This window comes from Entelurus aequoreus, linkage group LG08 (genome assembly GCF_033978785.1).
Source record: "Entelurus aequoreus isolate RoL-2023_Sb linkage group LG08, RoL_Eaeq_v1.1, whole genome shotgun sequence".
In the NCBI taxonomy this organism is placed as follows: domain Eukaryota; kingdom Metazoa; phylum Chordata; class Actinopteri; order Syngnathiformes; family Syngnathidae; genus Entelurus; species Entelurus aequoreus.
The window spans coordinates 36,816,861-36,835,307 of NC_084738.1; the positions used below are offsets into that span (position 1 = coordinate 36,816,861).

At 42.3% G+C, this 18,447-nt stretch overlaps 1 protein-coding gene across 1 annotated transcript in view; it reads left to right on the forward strand.

Annotated features, from left to right (window-relative positions):
• The window catches only part of ipmkb (inositol polyphosphate multikinase b), a 59,462-nt gene that overhangs the window by 21,365 nt on the left and 19,650 nt on the right, over nt 1-18,447 (forward strand). The window contains exons 2-4 of the mRNA XM_062056415.1: nt 5,982-6,067; nt 6,532-6,628; nt 10,247-10,419. Coding sequence (XP_061912399.1) covers nt 5,982-6,067; nt 6,532-6,628; nt 10,247-10,419 — 356 coding nt within the window. The remainder of the gene's footprint in view (nt 1-5,981; nt 6,068-6,531; nt 6,629-10,246; nt 10,420-18,447) is intronic.

The following is an 18,447-nucleotide window of genomic DNA, read 5'->3' on the forward strand; positions in this document are numbered from 1 at the left end:
GAGCCTGAATAGAAAACGCTCTATAGCCCGCAGACTTTTTTTGGGCTCTGGGAATCACTAATAAGCCGGAGTTCTTTGAACGCAGATTTCTTGCCGGGACATATGGTACAATACAATCGGCACAATAGGCAGGAGCTTGTCCGTGTAGTATTTTATACGTAAGTAGTAAAACCTTAAAGTCGCATCTTAGGTGCACAGGAAGCCAGTGCAAGTGAGCCAGTATAGGCGTAATATGATCAAACTTTCTTGTTTTTGTCAAAAGTCTAGCAGCCGCATTTTGTACCAACTGTAATCTTTTAATGCTAGACATAGGGAGGCCCGAAAATAAAATGTTACAGTAATCGAGACGAGATGTAACGAACGCATGGATAATGATCTCAGCATCGCTTGTGGACAAAATGGAACAAATTTTAGCGATATTACGGAAATGAAAGAAGGCCGTTTTAGTAACACTCTTAATGTGTGACTCAAACGAGAGAGTTGGGTCGAAGATAATACCCAGATTCTTTACCGAGTGGCCTTGTTTAATTGTTTGGTTGTCAAATGTTAAGGTGGTATTATTAAATAGATGTCGGTGTCTAGCAGGACCGATAATCAGCATTTCCGTTTTCTTAGCGTTGAGTTGCAAAAAGTTAGCGGACATCCATTGTTTAATTTCATTAAGACACGCCTCCAGCTGACTCCAATCCGGCGTGTTGGTCAGCTTTAGGGGCATGTAGAGTTGAGTGTCATCAGCATAACAGTGAAAGCTAACACCGTATTTGCGTATGATGTCACCTAGCGGCAGCATGTAAATACTAAAGAGTGCAGGGCCAAGAACCGAACCCTGGGGAACTCCTCACGTTACCTTAACATAGTCCGAGGTCACATTGTTTTGGGAGACACACTGCATACTGTCAGTAAGATAAGAGTTAAACCAAGACAAGGCTAAGTCTGACATCCCAATACGCGTTTTGATACGCTCTAATAAAATATTATGATCAACAGTATCGAAAGCGGCGCTAAGATCAAGAAGCAGCAACATAGATGACGCATCAGAATCCATCGTTAGCAATAGATCATTAGTCATTTTTGCGAGGGCTGTCTCCGTAGAGTGATTTGCCCTGAAACCGGATTGAAAAGGTTCACAGAGATTGTTAGACGCTAAGTGTTCATTTAGCTGCTGTGCGACAATTTTTTCGAGGATTTTCGAGATAAACGGAAGTTGGGACACCGGCCGGTAGTTTACCAAGAGATCAGGATCGAGGTTAGGTCTTTTGAGAAGAGGATGAATAACCGCTTTTTTGAATGCTAGGGGAACAGTGCCAGAGGAAAGTGATAAGTTTATAATATTTAACACTGATGGACCTAATAATACAAAAAGCTCCTTGATAAGTTTCCCAGGAATTGGGTCAAGTAAACATGTTGTTTGTTTTGTCCCATTTACACATTTTAACAATTCCTCCAATGTTATTTCATCAAAGAGAGAGAAACTATTTTGGAGGGCAGTGTCCGTCGTATATACAGTCGTATCTGTGTTAACAGAACCCAGTTGTAGCTGAGATGCATTGTCTTTAATCTCTTTTCTAATGACTTCAATTTTCTTATTAAAGAAATTCATAAAGTCATCTGCTGAGTGGGTGGAGCTACTGGGAGGAGTCCCTTGTTGGGTTAGCAATGCTACTGTACTAAACAAAAATTTAGGATAATTTTTGTTGAGGTGGATGAGATTTGAGTAATATTTAGCTTCAGCTGAGGTAAGCATGCGTTTATAAGTTATTAAACTATCACTCCATGCTTGATGGAAGACCTCAAGTTTAGTCGCACGCCATTTGCGTTCCAGCTTTCTACATGATAATTTCTGGGCTTTAGTTTCTTCTGTAAACCATGGGGTACGCCTTTTAGGGGCCCTTTTTAGCTTTAGCGGTGCTACACTATCAATGGTGTCGCGCAGGGCGTCGTTAAAGTTGTTAGTGAGGTTATCAATAGAGCCCACATAATTTGGGAATGGTGCCATTACCGAAGGCAGTAGGTCAGTAAGAGTCGTCGTTGTGGCAGCATTAATGTTGTGGCTGCTATAGTAGTTATTATTAGTATTATTAGTTTGTTGACAATGAGTCAGAACTTCGAATTTTATAAGGTAATGATCGGACATTACTTTAGTGTACGGGAGTATCGTAACTTTAGAGGTGGTGACACCCCTGACAAGCACTAGATCTATCGTATTACCGTTGCGATGCGTGGGTTCATTTATTATTGGTGTAAGACCACAGCTATCAATTATAGTCTGGAGCGCCACGCATGGAGGGACCGATGGGGTATTCATATGGATATTAAAGTCCCCCATTATGATTATATTGTCGGCGTGCGTCACTAGATCAGCAACAAACTCTGAGAATTCACTGATGAAGTCCGGATAGGGCCCAGGGGGGCGGTAGATAACAGCCAGGTCGAGAGGTAGCGGTGTGACAAACCTCATAGTGAGCACCTCAAACGAGTTATATTTATTATTTAGGTTAGGTGTAAAATTATAGTTTTCATTGTATATTAGTGAGACACCCCCTCCCCTTTTAAGAGGACGGGCAACATGTGCATTCGTATAGTTAGGAGGAGATGCCTCATTTAGCGCAAAAAAATCGTCTGGTTTGGGCCAGGTCTCGGCGAGACCAACGACGTCAAGTTTGTTGTCTCTAATGACCTCATTAACTAATAACGTTTTGGAAGATAATGATCTTATGTTTAAAAAGCCCATATCATAGGTAGTGGGCTGTTTTGAGGATTGTTTGTTGAAATTATCCGAGGTAGCAATATTAATAATGTTGCGTTTATTATGCGTAGTGCACTTTAAATAGTTTCGACCATATCTAGGAATTGATACGACGGGAATTTTCAGATTGTTTGCTTGATGCTGCGATAAACTGAACGCATCATAGTTAGCCACCTCAGTAGATTGTATGTCTGCCTCTGACACAGTCACAAAATAAAAAATATTATGTGAGTTGTGTTTTATTTTAAGAGAATTGCTATGTGTGCAGGGATTATCCAGCCTGGCGCCGGCTAGTTCTAGTTTAAATGACTTCTTACCCGGCCGGACACTCCACACTTCTTTGATGATTAGCCTTTGTTGTTAGCCCCGCTCGGCATCCCCGCTTCTGCTTCCGCTCACACCGCTTACGTCTCCTCCATTGACGGTCTCCGCTAGTACTTGACTCCGCTGCTACAAAGGCCGCTCGATGTAGCCCGCGAAGTATTCCCATGCTAGCGAGGAGGTCCACCGTACATGCATCTTTCGGTCTATAACGACCCGATCTATCCACATCCAAAATTGTCTGTCGGTCGTATGTGATCACAGAGTGTTCACGCTTTGAGCCAGCCATGAAATTGACAGAAATGACGGGTGTTTTTTGCCAAATCGCTCAACACTCCCAAGAGCGTCTTCAAGCTGCTGCATTTCAATGCGCCGCCATTTTGTCCATCAAATTGGTTGAACAGTTATTTTCACTTCTAGTTTATGTGACATCACGCGCGTTCACTTCCTGTTAAACGGACGTCTGTCCGTTTCAACTTGACACTGTGGAGTTTTTATTGATCACTTTATGTAAGGCAGCACAGCGTTTATGTTCAATGTGAATACTGTGTCTTAGTTGTTTGGACAGTAATGTGTTTATACAAGTTTAGATTGGAGTATGACGTTTCTTAATGGGAAAATATATCAATGTCGCTTGTTTTCATGTTGGAATGTAAGCGAGCAGGCAAGCTAGTCCTTCCATAAGTTTATCAAAGTGTGGTTGTGAATAAAAATGTTTCGATCATTTTAATTGAATCTGGTAATGCAAACCGTCGGGAGTTTTACAGCGGTTAACATTATTGTCATTTATGTCCATGTAGTACATACGCCTGCAGCTTCTGAAACATGCAAGAGAGTGACTGCTCTTGTAACCCAAACAACACATACACTGTCATTTGCCGTAATGCCCTACAAAATTTACCAACATCTGCGGAAAGAACATACTGTGGCCGCCCTTGACTTTTTACTTGTTAATGGACGAGGGATGTAACAATAAACGGTATAAAGATCATTCACGATAAAATTCCAGACGGCTAGTAATACGTCTAATTTTTTAATTACCGAAACCCTGTCATTTATTAATGCATTTTAGGCAACACAAAGTCAAGCGCATGCGCACTAGTGTCGTTTGGCTTGATAATCATGGCGTACAAGCTACACTGACTTTGCTGCGGCGATTACCTCTCGGAGTAAACGGAGCCAAGCGCTTGGTTTGACGTCATTTTCCCTCGCTTCCCGCCGTGCATTTAGAGTGCACTGCTGTGTTTAGATGGAGACAGGTATAGACAATATTGGAGACATACGCACTTGTCTCCACACTAAAAGTATACGGCGAAGGAGAAAAACTATTTGATGTTGCTTTAATTTCCTCAATACAGTCCATCAGCTGCTGTGACTGAGAGTTAATGATAAGAGGAAATGCAGCAGTCGATGTGTCGTGAACGTTGCTACAACTTGTTTATAAAGTCTTTAGTTTGTTGACTGGGATGTTCACTCATTTAACTGCAAACTATATCAGTGTTCAAATAACATCAATATTAGCTTAAATGTTTTGTCATCTCATCAAACTGAACGAAGGCTGTGAAGATTGTGTATTCGATGTGAGATGTGTCACTCCTCTTTATTTTTGTTGGCCAAACTGTTGTACTGAACCAGGAGAAGAACAAAGCTTGTTTATTAGAAGTAACCATATTAAAGCCAAAATACATCCATTCTCCTTCTTTTGTCTCAACACTGTTTCCACTTGTAAAGGCTCTGTGTTTGTTGACTCACATGCGCCTCAGCACATATAACCAGCAATTTCACCACGACCCACTATCAGACGCATGGTGGTATTTTTCAAAGGCAATATAGTACCTTTTTTATTTTATTAGTACCGCAGTACTCTATTAGTAGTGGTATACCCTACAGCCCTACTACAGGGTACTGACTGAGGTAAAATAAAATGGTGCAATGTTTTAATACCTTTGTTACACGGGATGTCAAGTCCAGTTGCAGACTCAGCACCGGTTCAAGCACTTTGCCGGCAAACCGGGTAATGTTGCATTTGTCCGTGCCAACAAAGCAAACATACCTGATAGAAAGCGCTCAAAAGTAAGGCTCCACTTTTTAAAATATGATTGCTTGACGTAGGGCTGGACAATTGATCGAATTTGGATTTCGATTATGGCTTCTCACGATCATAAAAATATAATCGAAAGGAATGATTAATGGGATGCGCAAAGTGCATGCAAAAACCTGAGCTTGTAATCATGAAACGGTTGAGTGAGCCATTGAGTGGAAAAAAAGGCCATGTTTACTCGAAGTTTGAGTTGTCACCATGGTTGCTACTTTTTCTTTGACATGGCGCTAGTATGCCTAATCAATAATTGCTGCACTCAACAAAAAAGTAGGGCATTTCCATGTTGATGTAACCGCCGACGGAGTCACAGAATTGGCCAATAAAACGGAATCCGCTGTTCAATGCTGAATATCACAGAAATTGACAACAATGTGACTGAAATGTTGTCATTGTGAGGAGAAGAAACATTTGTTTGGGAAAATAATGTGTCCGGTAGTGTTTATTCATCTCGAAACACTCAATTGCCCCGTCTTGAACTAAACGATGTCGAAATCATGGGTCCTGAGGTCAAAAAGGGTTAAGAACACCTGTCTTGGTGTTTATATGATTTTAAACATATCTAATGAATCGTTCGATTCCCCCTTACCATAAAATAATTTGTTTGTCCGCCTTTTAATCAACTTAGGTCTGCTCACTAACTGTAGTATTCCAAGGCATATTTGATTATTTTAGACTAATATAAAATGGGCGTTTTGTCAAATTGACCAAGGATTACACCTCTATCCCGCTTTGAGGTGACTGGGGAGAAGATACATCTAAAGATCACATGTTGCTCAAAAGAACCATAAATTCAGTATGGTTTGTTTGTTGCAGGAATTCTGCAGCATCCAGATGGAACAGTCTTGAAGCAACTTCAGCCTCCACCCAGAGGACCAAGAGAGATGCAGTTTTACAGCATGGTATTATACATCAATATGGTTGTTTCCAATAGTTTGCTGCTTCAGTATTAGTTTCTGTGTGTCTATTATATAGTGAAAAACTGTTCTTGCATAGTCAGTCATTGGGCTACGTTATATTGTATGGGATAGAATCCAGCAGGTTAAAAATAACCTGATAGCTGAGTAATGTCCTCTTAATGTTGCCCTTATTAAAGGGATGTCCATTGTGTTGGCCGAAGCTTGTTTTTTATTAGCCTGCTAGAAATGGAGAAAAAGAAAACAAAGGAGTAATGTAAAGAGAAAAGAAAATAGAATGTTGATGCTATTAACATGCTGTCAGTTTTTTATCTAAATATATTAGTATTAACTATGGATTAGTTTTAGCATTTTTATTACCTAATTAAAAATACCCCTGCCCCACACACACACACGCACACACTCATAATGTTCTATTAAAGAGAGATGATTTATATTATATGCCCCAGGTATATGCAGAGGACTGCTGTGACCCATTTCTTCTTCAGCTCCAGAACCATCTACCAAAATATTACGGCACCTGGTCCTCTCCTGATGCACCTAATGGTGAGATGTGTGCACTTAATAATAATAATAATAATAATAGTAATATCTATTGGTAGTTGAAGTGTTGTACTATTTTTGTACTTATAGTAATTATTCATGATCAAGTCTACAAATTAAGGTAAAATATGATTCCTTTGACCATTATTTTTTTCAATTTTAGGAGACATTTTTAAAGGGGAACTGCACTTTTTGGGGGTATTTTGCCTACCATTCACAATCCTTATTTAAGACAAGCACACATATGTTTAATAATTTTTTTATGCATTTTAACTTTTAAATAAATGCGATCAAAAGTCTGCTTGCCTATGGGAGTCTGCCTATAAAGCGGTCTAAAAAACATCTGAACACCTCCATCAAAGTTTTATATATGCTGTTTATATATATATCTATATATATATATATATATATATATATATATAGATATATATATACAGTGGGGCAAAAAAGTATTTAGTCAGCCACCCATTGACAATCAATGGGTGGCTGACTAAATACTTTTTTGCCCCACTGTATATATAGATATATATATATGCTGTTGTTCATGTTGTAACAACATATGTAATGTAGTAACAAGCACATTTATAATATGTAATATTTAAATATTATGATAATTTTAAGCATACGGCGGCGGCGTATTCATTTCAAAACGCATCACGACATTTGTTTTTTCCTTCCAACAAAATTACTGATTACTACTTACTGCAGACTCCAAGAGAGCCAACACACATAATTACTCACTGTACAATGTCTGCTGTCATTAGCATGCCGACTGTTATATCCGCGTATAGGTAAAGAATGACTTATAATCCTGGCGAAGAAAAGAAGGGGAAGGAACTCAGCGTCTTTTTGTGTCTTTCTCGCCATTTCCGGATCTAAATTGGATGCCAAACTTCCGGACGGCTAAAAAGCGATTCTGGTCCACCATCCACCGCCTCGGGGGGGGGAAGCAGTGCACTGTCAACACCGTGTATGGAGAGGATGGTGTGCTGCTGACCTCTACTGCGGCTGTTGTGGATCGGTGGAGGGAATACCTCCTCAATCCCACCAACACATCTTCCTATGAGGAAGCAGTGCCTGGGGAATCTGTGGTGGGCTCTCCTATTTCTGGGGCTGAGGTTGCTGAGGTAGTTAAAAAGCTCCTCGGTGGCAAGGCCCCGGGGGTGGATGAGATCCGCCCGGAGTTCCTTAAGGCTCTGGATACTGTGGGGCTGTCTTGGTTGACAATACTCTGCAACATCGCGTGGACATCGGGGGCGGTACCTCTGGATTGGCAGACCGGGGTGGTGGTTCCTCTCTTTAAGAAGGGGAACCGGAGGGTGTGTTCCAACTATCGTGGGATCACATTCCTTAGCCTTCCCGGTAAGGTCTATTCAGGTGTACTGGAGAGGAGGCTACGCCGGATAGTCGAACCTCGTATCCAGGAGGAACAGTGTGGTTTTCGTCCTGGTCGTGGAACTGTAGATCAGCTCTATACTCTCGGCAGAGTCCTTGAGGGTGCATGGGAGTTTGCCCAACCAGTCTACATGTGCTTTGTGGACTTGGAGAAGGCATTCGACCGTGTCCCCCGGGAAGTCCTGTGGGGAGTGCTCAGAGAGTATGGGGTATCGGACTGTCTGATTGTAGGTGGTCCGCTCCCTGTATGATCAGTGTCAGAGCTTGGTCTGCATTGCCGGCAGTAAGTCGGACGCGTTTCCAGTGAGGGTTGGACTCCGCCAAGGCTGCCCTTTGTCACCGATTCTGTTCATAACTTTTATGGACAGAATTTCTAGGCGCAGTCAGGGCGTTGAGGGGATCCGGTTTGGTGGCTGCAGGATTAGGTCTCTGCTTTTTGCAGATGATGTGGTCCTGATGGCTTCAACTGGCCAGGATCTTCAGCTCTCACTGGATCGGTTCGCAGCCAAGTGTGAAGCGACTGGGATGAGAATCAGCACCTCCAAGTCCGAGTCCATGGTTCTCGCCCAGGAAAGGGTGGAGTGCCATCTCCAAGTTGGGGAGGAGATCTTGACCCAAGTGGAGGAGTTCAAGTACCTAGGAGTCTTGCTCACCAATGGGGGAAGAGTGGATTGTGAGATTGACAGGCGGATCGGTGCGGCGTCTTCAGTAATGCGGACGCTGTATCGATCCGTTGTGGTGAAGAAGGAGATGAGCCGGAAGGCAAAGCTCTCAATTTACCGGTCGATCTACGTTCCCATCCTCACATATGGTCATGAGCTTTGGGTTATGACCGAAAGGACAAGATCACGGGTACAAGCGGCCGAAATTAGTTTCCTCCGCCGGGTGGCGGGGCTCTCCCTTAGAGATAGGGTGAGAAGCTCTGTCATCCGGGAGGAACTCAGAGTAAAGACGCTGCTCCTCCACATCGAGAGGAGCCAGATGAGGTGGTTCGGGCATCTGCTCAGGATGCCACCCGAACGCCTCCCTAGGGAGGTGTTTGGGGCACGTCCGACCGGCAGGAGGCCAAGGGGACACGTTGGAAAGACTATGTCTCCCGGCTGGCCTGGGAACGCCTCGGGATCCCCCGGGAGGAGCTGTACGAAATGGCTGGGGAGAGGGAAGTCTGGGCTTCTCTGCTTAGGCTGCTGCCCCCGCGACCCAACCTCGGATAAGCGGAAGAAAATGGATGGATGGATGGATGGAGCTCTGAGGTGAGAAAGCAGCTCACCAGCTGTCAGGGCGCCGCTATAAATATATTGTCTGCGTTAGAATCAGAATCAGAATAGTTTTTTATCAGAATAGTTTTATTGCCATTGTTTGAGAACGGGTTCACAAACTAGGAATTTTTCTTGGTGCAATCGTGCAACATAAAACACATATAACACAGATTTGGTAATAACAAGAGCTCTTAGCTCCGCTGTTTTATTTAAGAGTTAGAATGCATTAAAAAAAATACTTCCGTCCTCTTGTCCCTCATAATGATTGTGAACGAAAGGCAACACCCCCCCCCCCCCCCCCCAAAAAAAAGCAGTTCCACATACACTTTTAAATATATGGCAGATGAAGTGAAGTGAATTATATATTCAGATGATTGACACAGTAACAAACAATACCTGCAAAGCCTGAAAATCACCTCTCTTATCTCAGCCTCATTCCAGTTTTTGGATTATGTAATTACTTCAAATGGTTGGATAGACTTAAGCTCAACGCAACTGGTTGAAAAAGTTGGCCGTCCCATTTTGTTCAAAGTTTTCTCCCGTCAAGAGAGTTTTTTTCGCTTGCTTCAGTCACCGATTGCTTTCTTGTGTGGTGTTCAGTTGGTTTCTTTTAATGTATGAGCCGTGTAGTTAGAGACCTGCCACAGATACCTTTTGTTGTAAACTACAGTATATAGATAAAATTGATTTGACTTGACACAACCCATAGTACATGTTACTCCATGGGGTGTCCTATTTTTGCAAATGACTGTTGGGTAAATTGTGAAACATTTTACATTGTGGACATGATAGTCAGTGTGAATAAAATCTACATGTTATTTAAGCCAGTTATGGTAGAATAACAAAAAATGTAATTACTCATTGTCACATCATTTATATTTATACTTTTGTACCCGAAAGGCACCTTTTGTTTCTCTAGCCTACCACAAATAAATTGGATATGTGCGTGTGCCTGTCACTGCCTCAGACCTGTACATGAAGCTAGAGGATGTGACTCAACACTTCGTCAAGCCGTGCATCATGGATGTGAAGCTCGGACAGCGAAGCTACGATCCTTTCGCCTCACAGGAGAAAAGGGAGCAGCAGATCAGGAAGTACCCACTAATGGAGGAGATAGGCTTTCTTGTCCTTGGCATGAGAGTAAGTATGAGTTTTAAGGTTTTATTTATAACATGACATTTTCTTAAGAATGCTCTCTACTTTTATAAACAGAATTATATTGTATGTTGGCGCCTTTACAGTAGGGATATCCTTATAATGGGTAACTTAGTTATTTTTTATTTTATTTTATTTTACCAGGAAAAATCCTATTGAGATTGAAAACCTCTTTTTCAAGAGGCAACAAAGTTTCACTCAAAAGTATAACAAACAACTATACAGTTACACAAGGAAGCACAGATTAATGAAAACAAGTGTACATTATCGAGGCATTGTCCAACACTGTCTGCATTTAAAAGCCTTCAAGTATCAATTTCTAGTCTTTTGGCAGCATTTTCTAAGGAAAAAGAGCTCAGTTGACTTTTTTTTTTTTAATTTTGGAAGTGTGGGGGAAAAAGAACATATATGATTACAGCTTAGATAGGCTCCAGCACCTCCCACGTGACACCGAAAGGGATAAGCAGTAGAAAATGGATGGATGGATGTAATGTATTGTATTTCTGTCAACTCTGTCAAAAAATTTTACAAAAAAATGTTTAGTTTTTTTTTAAAAGAAAAAAAAGCTCTGTTCAGGCGAAAGGCACACAGAGCAACAGCTGATTGTTTGATCCTAGGGAGTAAGAGTCAACGGTTCTCTGTCTGATTAAAATATTAATGTAGGGAGGCAGTAGACCAAGCAGAGCCTTGTAAAAAAAAAAAAGTGTATGTACCTGCCTTCTAGTGGACAAAGATGACCATTCTACTCGTAGGTACATGTCACAGTGATTTGTCATGGATCTACACTTTGTAATGAACCCTAGAAAAGCATGATAAACAGTGTCCAACATTTGAAGACTTGAAAACTAAGCATTCCTGTAAAAAAAAAAAAAATCACCATAATATAAGTAAGACAAGGTCCTTTTTTTTTCAAAAGAAAAACTTATTATGGTATAAAACCTCTAATTTTAAGTGTTTTAATTAGTTAATAATGATGATAGAAACTCTTTGTCAATGTTAATCGAAATCTCGCAACAAGTAGCAAGTCACAATCTATTCATATTTAATCTCTGGTAGCAATTACATAATAAGAAATGAGTTAATAACCAATGTTGACAACCAATTTACAGCCTGGTTGCAATTACTGACGAACGCATGTGACACACACACGTGGACAGTATACAAAAAAGAAAACAATATTTAAAGGGGAACCGCAATTTTATGGAATTTTGCCTATCATTTACAATCCCTATATAAGACAAGAACACGTTTTTTTTTTTTTTAATGCAAGTACGAGGTGGCTAACATTGCAGCTAATGAGCACACACTATTGCACCAATAGGGCCCTCTAAAAAGCATCCAAAAACTGCCAACAATTTTCCATTCACATTTCCTGACCTGAATATTAACCAGCATTATTATAAAAGCTGAAGAACTACTTTTAGCGGCGCTCTGATCACAGGGAGGTAACAAGCTTATTCAGCTATTGACATACTGAGCCGATGAGCTGCTGCCTTTGAGTTGGTGAAAGTTAACTCTAGATCATAAATAATGCCTCTCACTTGTATAGTAGATAGTTCTTGCCATAAACAGTGATGTTGGTCAACTTTGTCATTCAACTTACACCCAAAGATGTTGAGAAAGACACGAAAAGACGCTTGTTTCCACCCACTTTTTATTTTTATTTTTAAACTACATCCATGAGGATCATGATTATTTATGAATCTACACATTGTGCAGTAAGCGGTTGATTTATTATGTTGGTATTTTGTATTTCTTGTTCAGCAATCTGGTGCTGTACTTTAAATAGAATTAACTTGATTTTCTGGGCGTGGCGGGGCACCTTCCTAATATAATGGTAGGCGAAACAGTCACAAACTTATGACATCTCATTAAAAGTTGCTTCTATTTGACATATTTCTTTTAGATTACTGACAACAGAGAATACAAGTTGTCTTCTTTGTGGCTAACAATGTCACGTACATGTATGTAGTATACATAGGGGTGTAACGGTACGTGTATTTGTATTGAACCGTTTCGGTACGGGGGTTTCGGTTCGGTTCGGAGGTGTACCGAACGAGTTTCCACACGAACATATTAAGTAGCCGCCTAAGCTAAAGTCTTAACAAGCTGCTCCGCTTCGTTCTGCCTCTGTCTCTGTCAGTACTCTACACAGCACCCAGCATTGTCCCACCCACACAACCATCTGATTGGTTACACACAGAGCGGTAACAGCCAATCAGCAGTGCATATTCAGAGCGGTAACAGCCAATCAGCAGTGCGTATTCAGATTGCATGGAGTCAGTGCTCGAGCGTCAAACAGGTAAGTGTTTAGCAGGTAAGCATCAGGCAGCGGACTCTCCCCAAATTATAATAAACACCTCCCAGTCAACTACTAGTAACATCACTATGAACCCGTTGACGTTTTAGAAATATAAAAGGCAGCTCAGCTCGCTCGCAGTCCTTGAGGTGAAGGCTAATTAGCTTTTAGCGTAACGTTAGCTCATTTTGCGCTGTGTGTGTGTGTGTGTGTGTGTGTGTGTGTGTGTGTGTGTGTGTGTGTGTGTGTGTGTGTGTGTGTGTGTGTGTGTGTGTGTGTGTGTGTGTGTGTGTGTGTGTGTGTGTGTGTGTGTGTGTGTGTTACTGCCAGCAAAGCCCTGTCTGTTATATCATTTTACCTTTTTCTGTGTTTATTGAGCTGTGTTGAAGCAGCAAAAAAGGACATTATGTTAAATGAAGAGTTTCTGTCTCTGATAGTTGATATAATAATGTAACTGCATCATTAAGCCTACATGAACTCCATGGTGTTCAGGGATGAATAGTCTCTCCTATTGCTATTGTGCTATTTTTTTTCAGCTATAGTTACATTAATTATTAGTAATGGAGCAGCCTAGTTTTGAATGGCAGGGTCCCTGCTATCACATGTTGATAAAAATATAACATTTACATAATAAAAATCAACTACAGGCTTCCCAAATGCTGTAATAAATTAAGCATGATGAGTTGACTTGAAACTGTTTAATGTTGCACTTTTTATATGTAGAATAAAAGTTTTGTCATTTTATTTAATTTGAGCAACAACTTGAGGCAGTTTAATGTTGATTAACGTGGGCAGAATTATTATAGTGTTCCCAATGTTAAAAGGATAAAGCCATTGTTTACAAATTTGGTAAATAAATAACCAAAAAATGTATATTTTGTTGTTTTCTTACTGTACCGAAAATTAACCGAACCGTGACCTCTAAACCGAGGTACGTACCGAACCGAAATTTTTGTGTACCGTTACACCCAAGTATACATACACATTCATTTACACAAACTCTCCTTCGTATACTCATTGGTCAGCGACCAAGAAAGACCCATTGGTGTTAATCCTTGATTCATCTTAGAACAGCAATATCTTCATTTTGGTCCTTTGTGTCTTTGCCGTCTATCGCCCAAACACAAGTAAATTCACTGCATATATGTAATTCTGATAACTCGGGCAAAGAACACACAGACTGTCAGTGGAAACTGTTTACTAGGTCCACATGGGCGAGACAGGAGGGGGAAGTGTAAATGTTTACTTATCTTTTGGAAAGGAAGCAAGTTAGATAGTGGAACGTTCATCATTTAGCTTTTTGGTATTATCATTTCCTGCTCACTTTAAGATACTCTTAGTATACAAACATAAAATATCCTGGCACAAAACACAATTATCTGATAGAGACCTATGATTTTATGATGATGATACAGTCTTTGGTAATTTGCAAAGTTCACCAATTTAACAATTTCAACTGTTATTTATATCTATATAAATATTTTGGAGCCCTTTTGGCTGAACGGAGTGGGAATTCACTGACAATGACCCTAACCACACCTGATTCAATGATTAACAGAGTGGTACAAAGGTACATCTTTAGTTTGAACATCATTGGTGAGTATTGCAAAGATATTATATACAAACTCAAGGTCCACAACCAGCTAATGATGCAATTGCATCCATTGTATAAATAGTGTGATACTTTTAAGTGTTTTTGTTGTAAATGTTAGAGTGACAACAGACTTCACATTAGTCTGCATGTTCTGGATTTTTACCGTGATAAACATAAAACTCACAATTGGTCACAAACGTATCATAACAAAAAAAATGTGTTCCTCTAATCCGCATTCATATTACATTTGGATTATATTTAGATGGTTATTTCCAGCATCCTATCCCATATTGATAGGAGGAGATATTTTTTATTTATTTTGGAAACAGGAAGTGTTTCGGCCCAGTGTTAGGTTACTGCTTTATGGTAATGCACAAGAACAATTATGTCTTATGTAACATTTAGTGTTACTTGAATATTACACATAATAATGCTGTCAAATCATACAGTGCATCTGGAAAGTATTCACAGTGCTTCACTCTCCACGTTTTATGTTACAGCCTCTTTGGAATAAGTTAATTTTTGTTCCTCAAAATTCTACACACAAATCCCATAATGACAACAACGGAAAAAGTTTTTTTGAAATGTTACAATAAAAATAAAGAACTTAAAAACATCTATGTAAGTATTCACACCCTTTGCCATTGGTGTATCTTTTTTCCTTGATCATCTTTAAGATGTGGCCACAGCTTAATTGGAGTACACCTGTGGTTACAGCTGTAAATTCAGTTAATTGAACATTATTTGGAAAGACACACAGTATGTATATGTATGTACATAAAGTACTACAGTCACTAATTGCCCCGACGGGATCACCACCTTATCGTGGTGGGGCACTTTGCGCGTCTCCATGACCCCTAGAGCTATGTCGGCTGGAGTCTTGTACTCCTGGCAGGGTTACCCAAGCCGAACAGGTCGAAGGGTAGAGTCCAGACTAAGAGTGATCCCGAAGACCTCAACGGTAGAACAGGCAGAAGATGGTAGCAGTGAGAAGCACCACAATGGCTGTAAAAGTGGACGAAGGCCAAGGGAGCACACCCTGACAGAAAAGCAAGCTGGTGGAAGCAAGCTTTGAGGCGGTTTCCCAAAAACCTGGATTCCGGCAGCTTCCTGCAGTTGTAAGAAGATGCTCGTCGTCTAGGGTCTCCCTTGCCACAGGAACAATCTTCTTACAATCAAGGTAGTGGCGTTGGGAATAGCGCACCCCTCATGCCACTCTAAAAACCATCATTGCGCAGGTATCTTCTTTACCTGAGTCTCCAACCTCAAAAGTCTGACGGCGATGGAGCGTCCAGTAACGGGGGCAGGTTTGAATGAGCTGGAAGCGCTTAGCTGGAACTCTGCACATCAGCGGCACAGGACAACGGTCGTTAGCAGCTGGGATTGAGTGGCAGCTGTTTCCGGCAGACTCCTGTGCGTCTGAGCAGCCCCTATTTAGGGACCGCACTGCTCACCCCAATTGGGGAAAGGCCTGGAAAAGGTGGCCTAAAGATTGCCCACTCAACACAGTACCCGGGCAGGAAACCGCACCTGTCGGGACATTCCATTACGCGGTCGAAATACAAAGATTATACCATTTAGAATTGCAGCATGGAACATAAGGACACTCCTGGATGCCAGTCCGGATAGACCACAGCGCAGAACAGCACTTGTTGCCAGCGAGCTAAAGCGCTACAATGTGGATGTGGCAGCACTCAGTGAGACCCGATTCCTCGAGGAAGGCTCACTCAATGAAGTAGGAGAGGGTTATACGTTCTTTTGGAAAGGATACCCCATGGGCGGACCACACCTTCACGGAATTGGTTTTGCAATCAAGAACAGCCTTCTGCTCAAGCTCACAGAATCACCAGTGGGTGTCAGTGAAAGGCTCATGACTCTTCGCATCCCCCTTGCAAAATGCAGACATGTCACTTTGATAAGTGCCTATGCACCAACTCTGCCATCCAATGATGAAGAGAAGGACTGCTTCTACCAGGCACTCGATGACATCCTCAGTCACATCCCAAGGAGTGACAAAATCATGTTGCTTGGTGATTTCAATGCAAGAGTCGGAAAGAACACGCAAAACTGGAATGGTGTGATCGGCGCCCACGGTATTGGAAAAGTCAACCCCAATGGCATGAGACTCCTTAGTCTCTGTGCGGAACACGATCTTACCATCACAAACACCATCTTCCAACAAAAGAACAAATATAAGGCATCCTGGATGCATCCCAGGTCCAAACACTGGCACCTGATCGACTATGCGATCGTGAGGAGGGCTGACCTCAAGGACGTGCTCATTACAAGAGCTATGCGAGGGGCAGACTGCTGGACCGACCACCGCATGATTCTGACAAAGGTCAGAATGCACGTTCGGCCCCTAACACGTCACGGTGCACCAAAGAGGAAAACACTCAACTGTGCCAGACTCTCCAGCAGCGACACCCGTGACAACTTCCGTCGCTCCCTAGCTGAGAAGCTGGCAGACATTGAGCCGCTGATCACCTCAGAGTCTGGGATGGATGAGAAGTGGACCTCTCTATCCACCATCCTCTTTGACACTGCAGCCCAAGCCATTGGTTTTAAAACCAAGAAACACCAGAACTGGTTTGACCAGAATGCTGGAGAGATCTCCACCCTCCTGTACAGAATGCACAAGGCACACAGAGCCACCCTGAACAACCCACAATCCCAATTCCATAAAAAGCAATGGCAAGCCCTTCGTTCTGAGGCCCAAACAACTCTCAGAAAACTGCAAGATGAGTGGTGGATCTCAAAGGCCAATGAAATCCAGTCTCACGCTGATAGAAATGATATGCACAGTTTCTATGATGCAGTGAAAACCATCTACGGCCCCAGAAACTGCTCCCTGGCACCTGTTAGATCTGCTGATGGAACATCTTTAATCAAGGATCAGGCTATGATAGTGGAGCGGTGGGCTGAGCATTTTAACACCGTGCTCAACCAGCCCACCCCAGTGGACCCAACTGTCCTTGCAGAGCTCCCTGAACATCCTAGCTTGCCAGATCTCGACCTCTCCCCAACCTTCAAAGAAATCCTGCATGCAGTCAAAACCCTGAAAAACAATAAATCCCCTGGACCTGACAGCATCCCGGCTGAACTTCTCAAGGAAGGAGGCTACCTCTGTACACGGACACTGTATCTCTACATTTCAGAGGTGTGGGGACGAGAGTGTGTCCCGCAACAGTGGAAAGATGCCAACATTGTGACCATCTACAAGAACAAAGGAGACAAATCCATCTGCTCCAATAGTAGGGGTATCTCTCTGTTGGCCATTGCTGGAAAGGTCTTTACCAAGGTCATGCTCCGCAGACTCATCCCCGCAATATCAGAACGGGTCACCCCAGAGTCGCAGTGTGGTTTTCGGAAGGACGGGGACAGTTGACATGATCTTTGTGACACGTCAGCTCCAAGAGAAATGCCGGGAGCAGCACATGGACTTGTTCATTGCCTTTGTCGACCTTTCAAAGGCATTTGACACAGTGAACAGGGACCTACTGTGGCAAGTCCTGAAGAGATTTGGGTGTCCACCCAAGTTTCTCACCATCCTTGCACAGTTCCATTCTGGGATGATGGCCCGAGTGGTAGTGGGAAGACACAGCTCAGAGCCCTTTGGTGTGAAAACTGGAGTGAAGCAGGGCTGTGTGCTGGCTCCAGTTCTTTTCAACATCTTCCTCGTCTGTGTCACAACACTGCTATGTAGGGGATGGAGGAGCAGGCTGGAGTTACCATAGACTTCAGGCTTGATGGTAACCTGTTTAACATCAGGAGGCTACAGGCAACTACCAAGCTGACCTCAGAGACCATCATTGAGCTGCAATACGCCGATGACTGTGCCCTGGTTGCCCATACACCACAGGCTCTGCAAAACATCCTCTCGGCAGCTGTAACTGCATATACCAGAAGACACCCAGAAGACCGAGGTACTCTGTCAGTCCAGTGCTGACCTCCCACAATACCCCACAATAACCCTCACAGCAGCAGGGCAACAGCTGCTCACGGTGCCCACCTTCAAATACCTGGGGAGCATAATGTCTGACACCTGCTCAATGGATGACGAGATCCAGAACCGCCTCAAGCAAGCATCAGCATCTTTTGGTCGTCTAAGGAGAAGGGT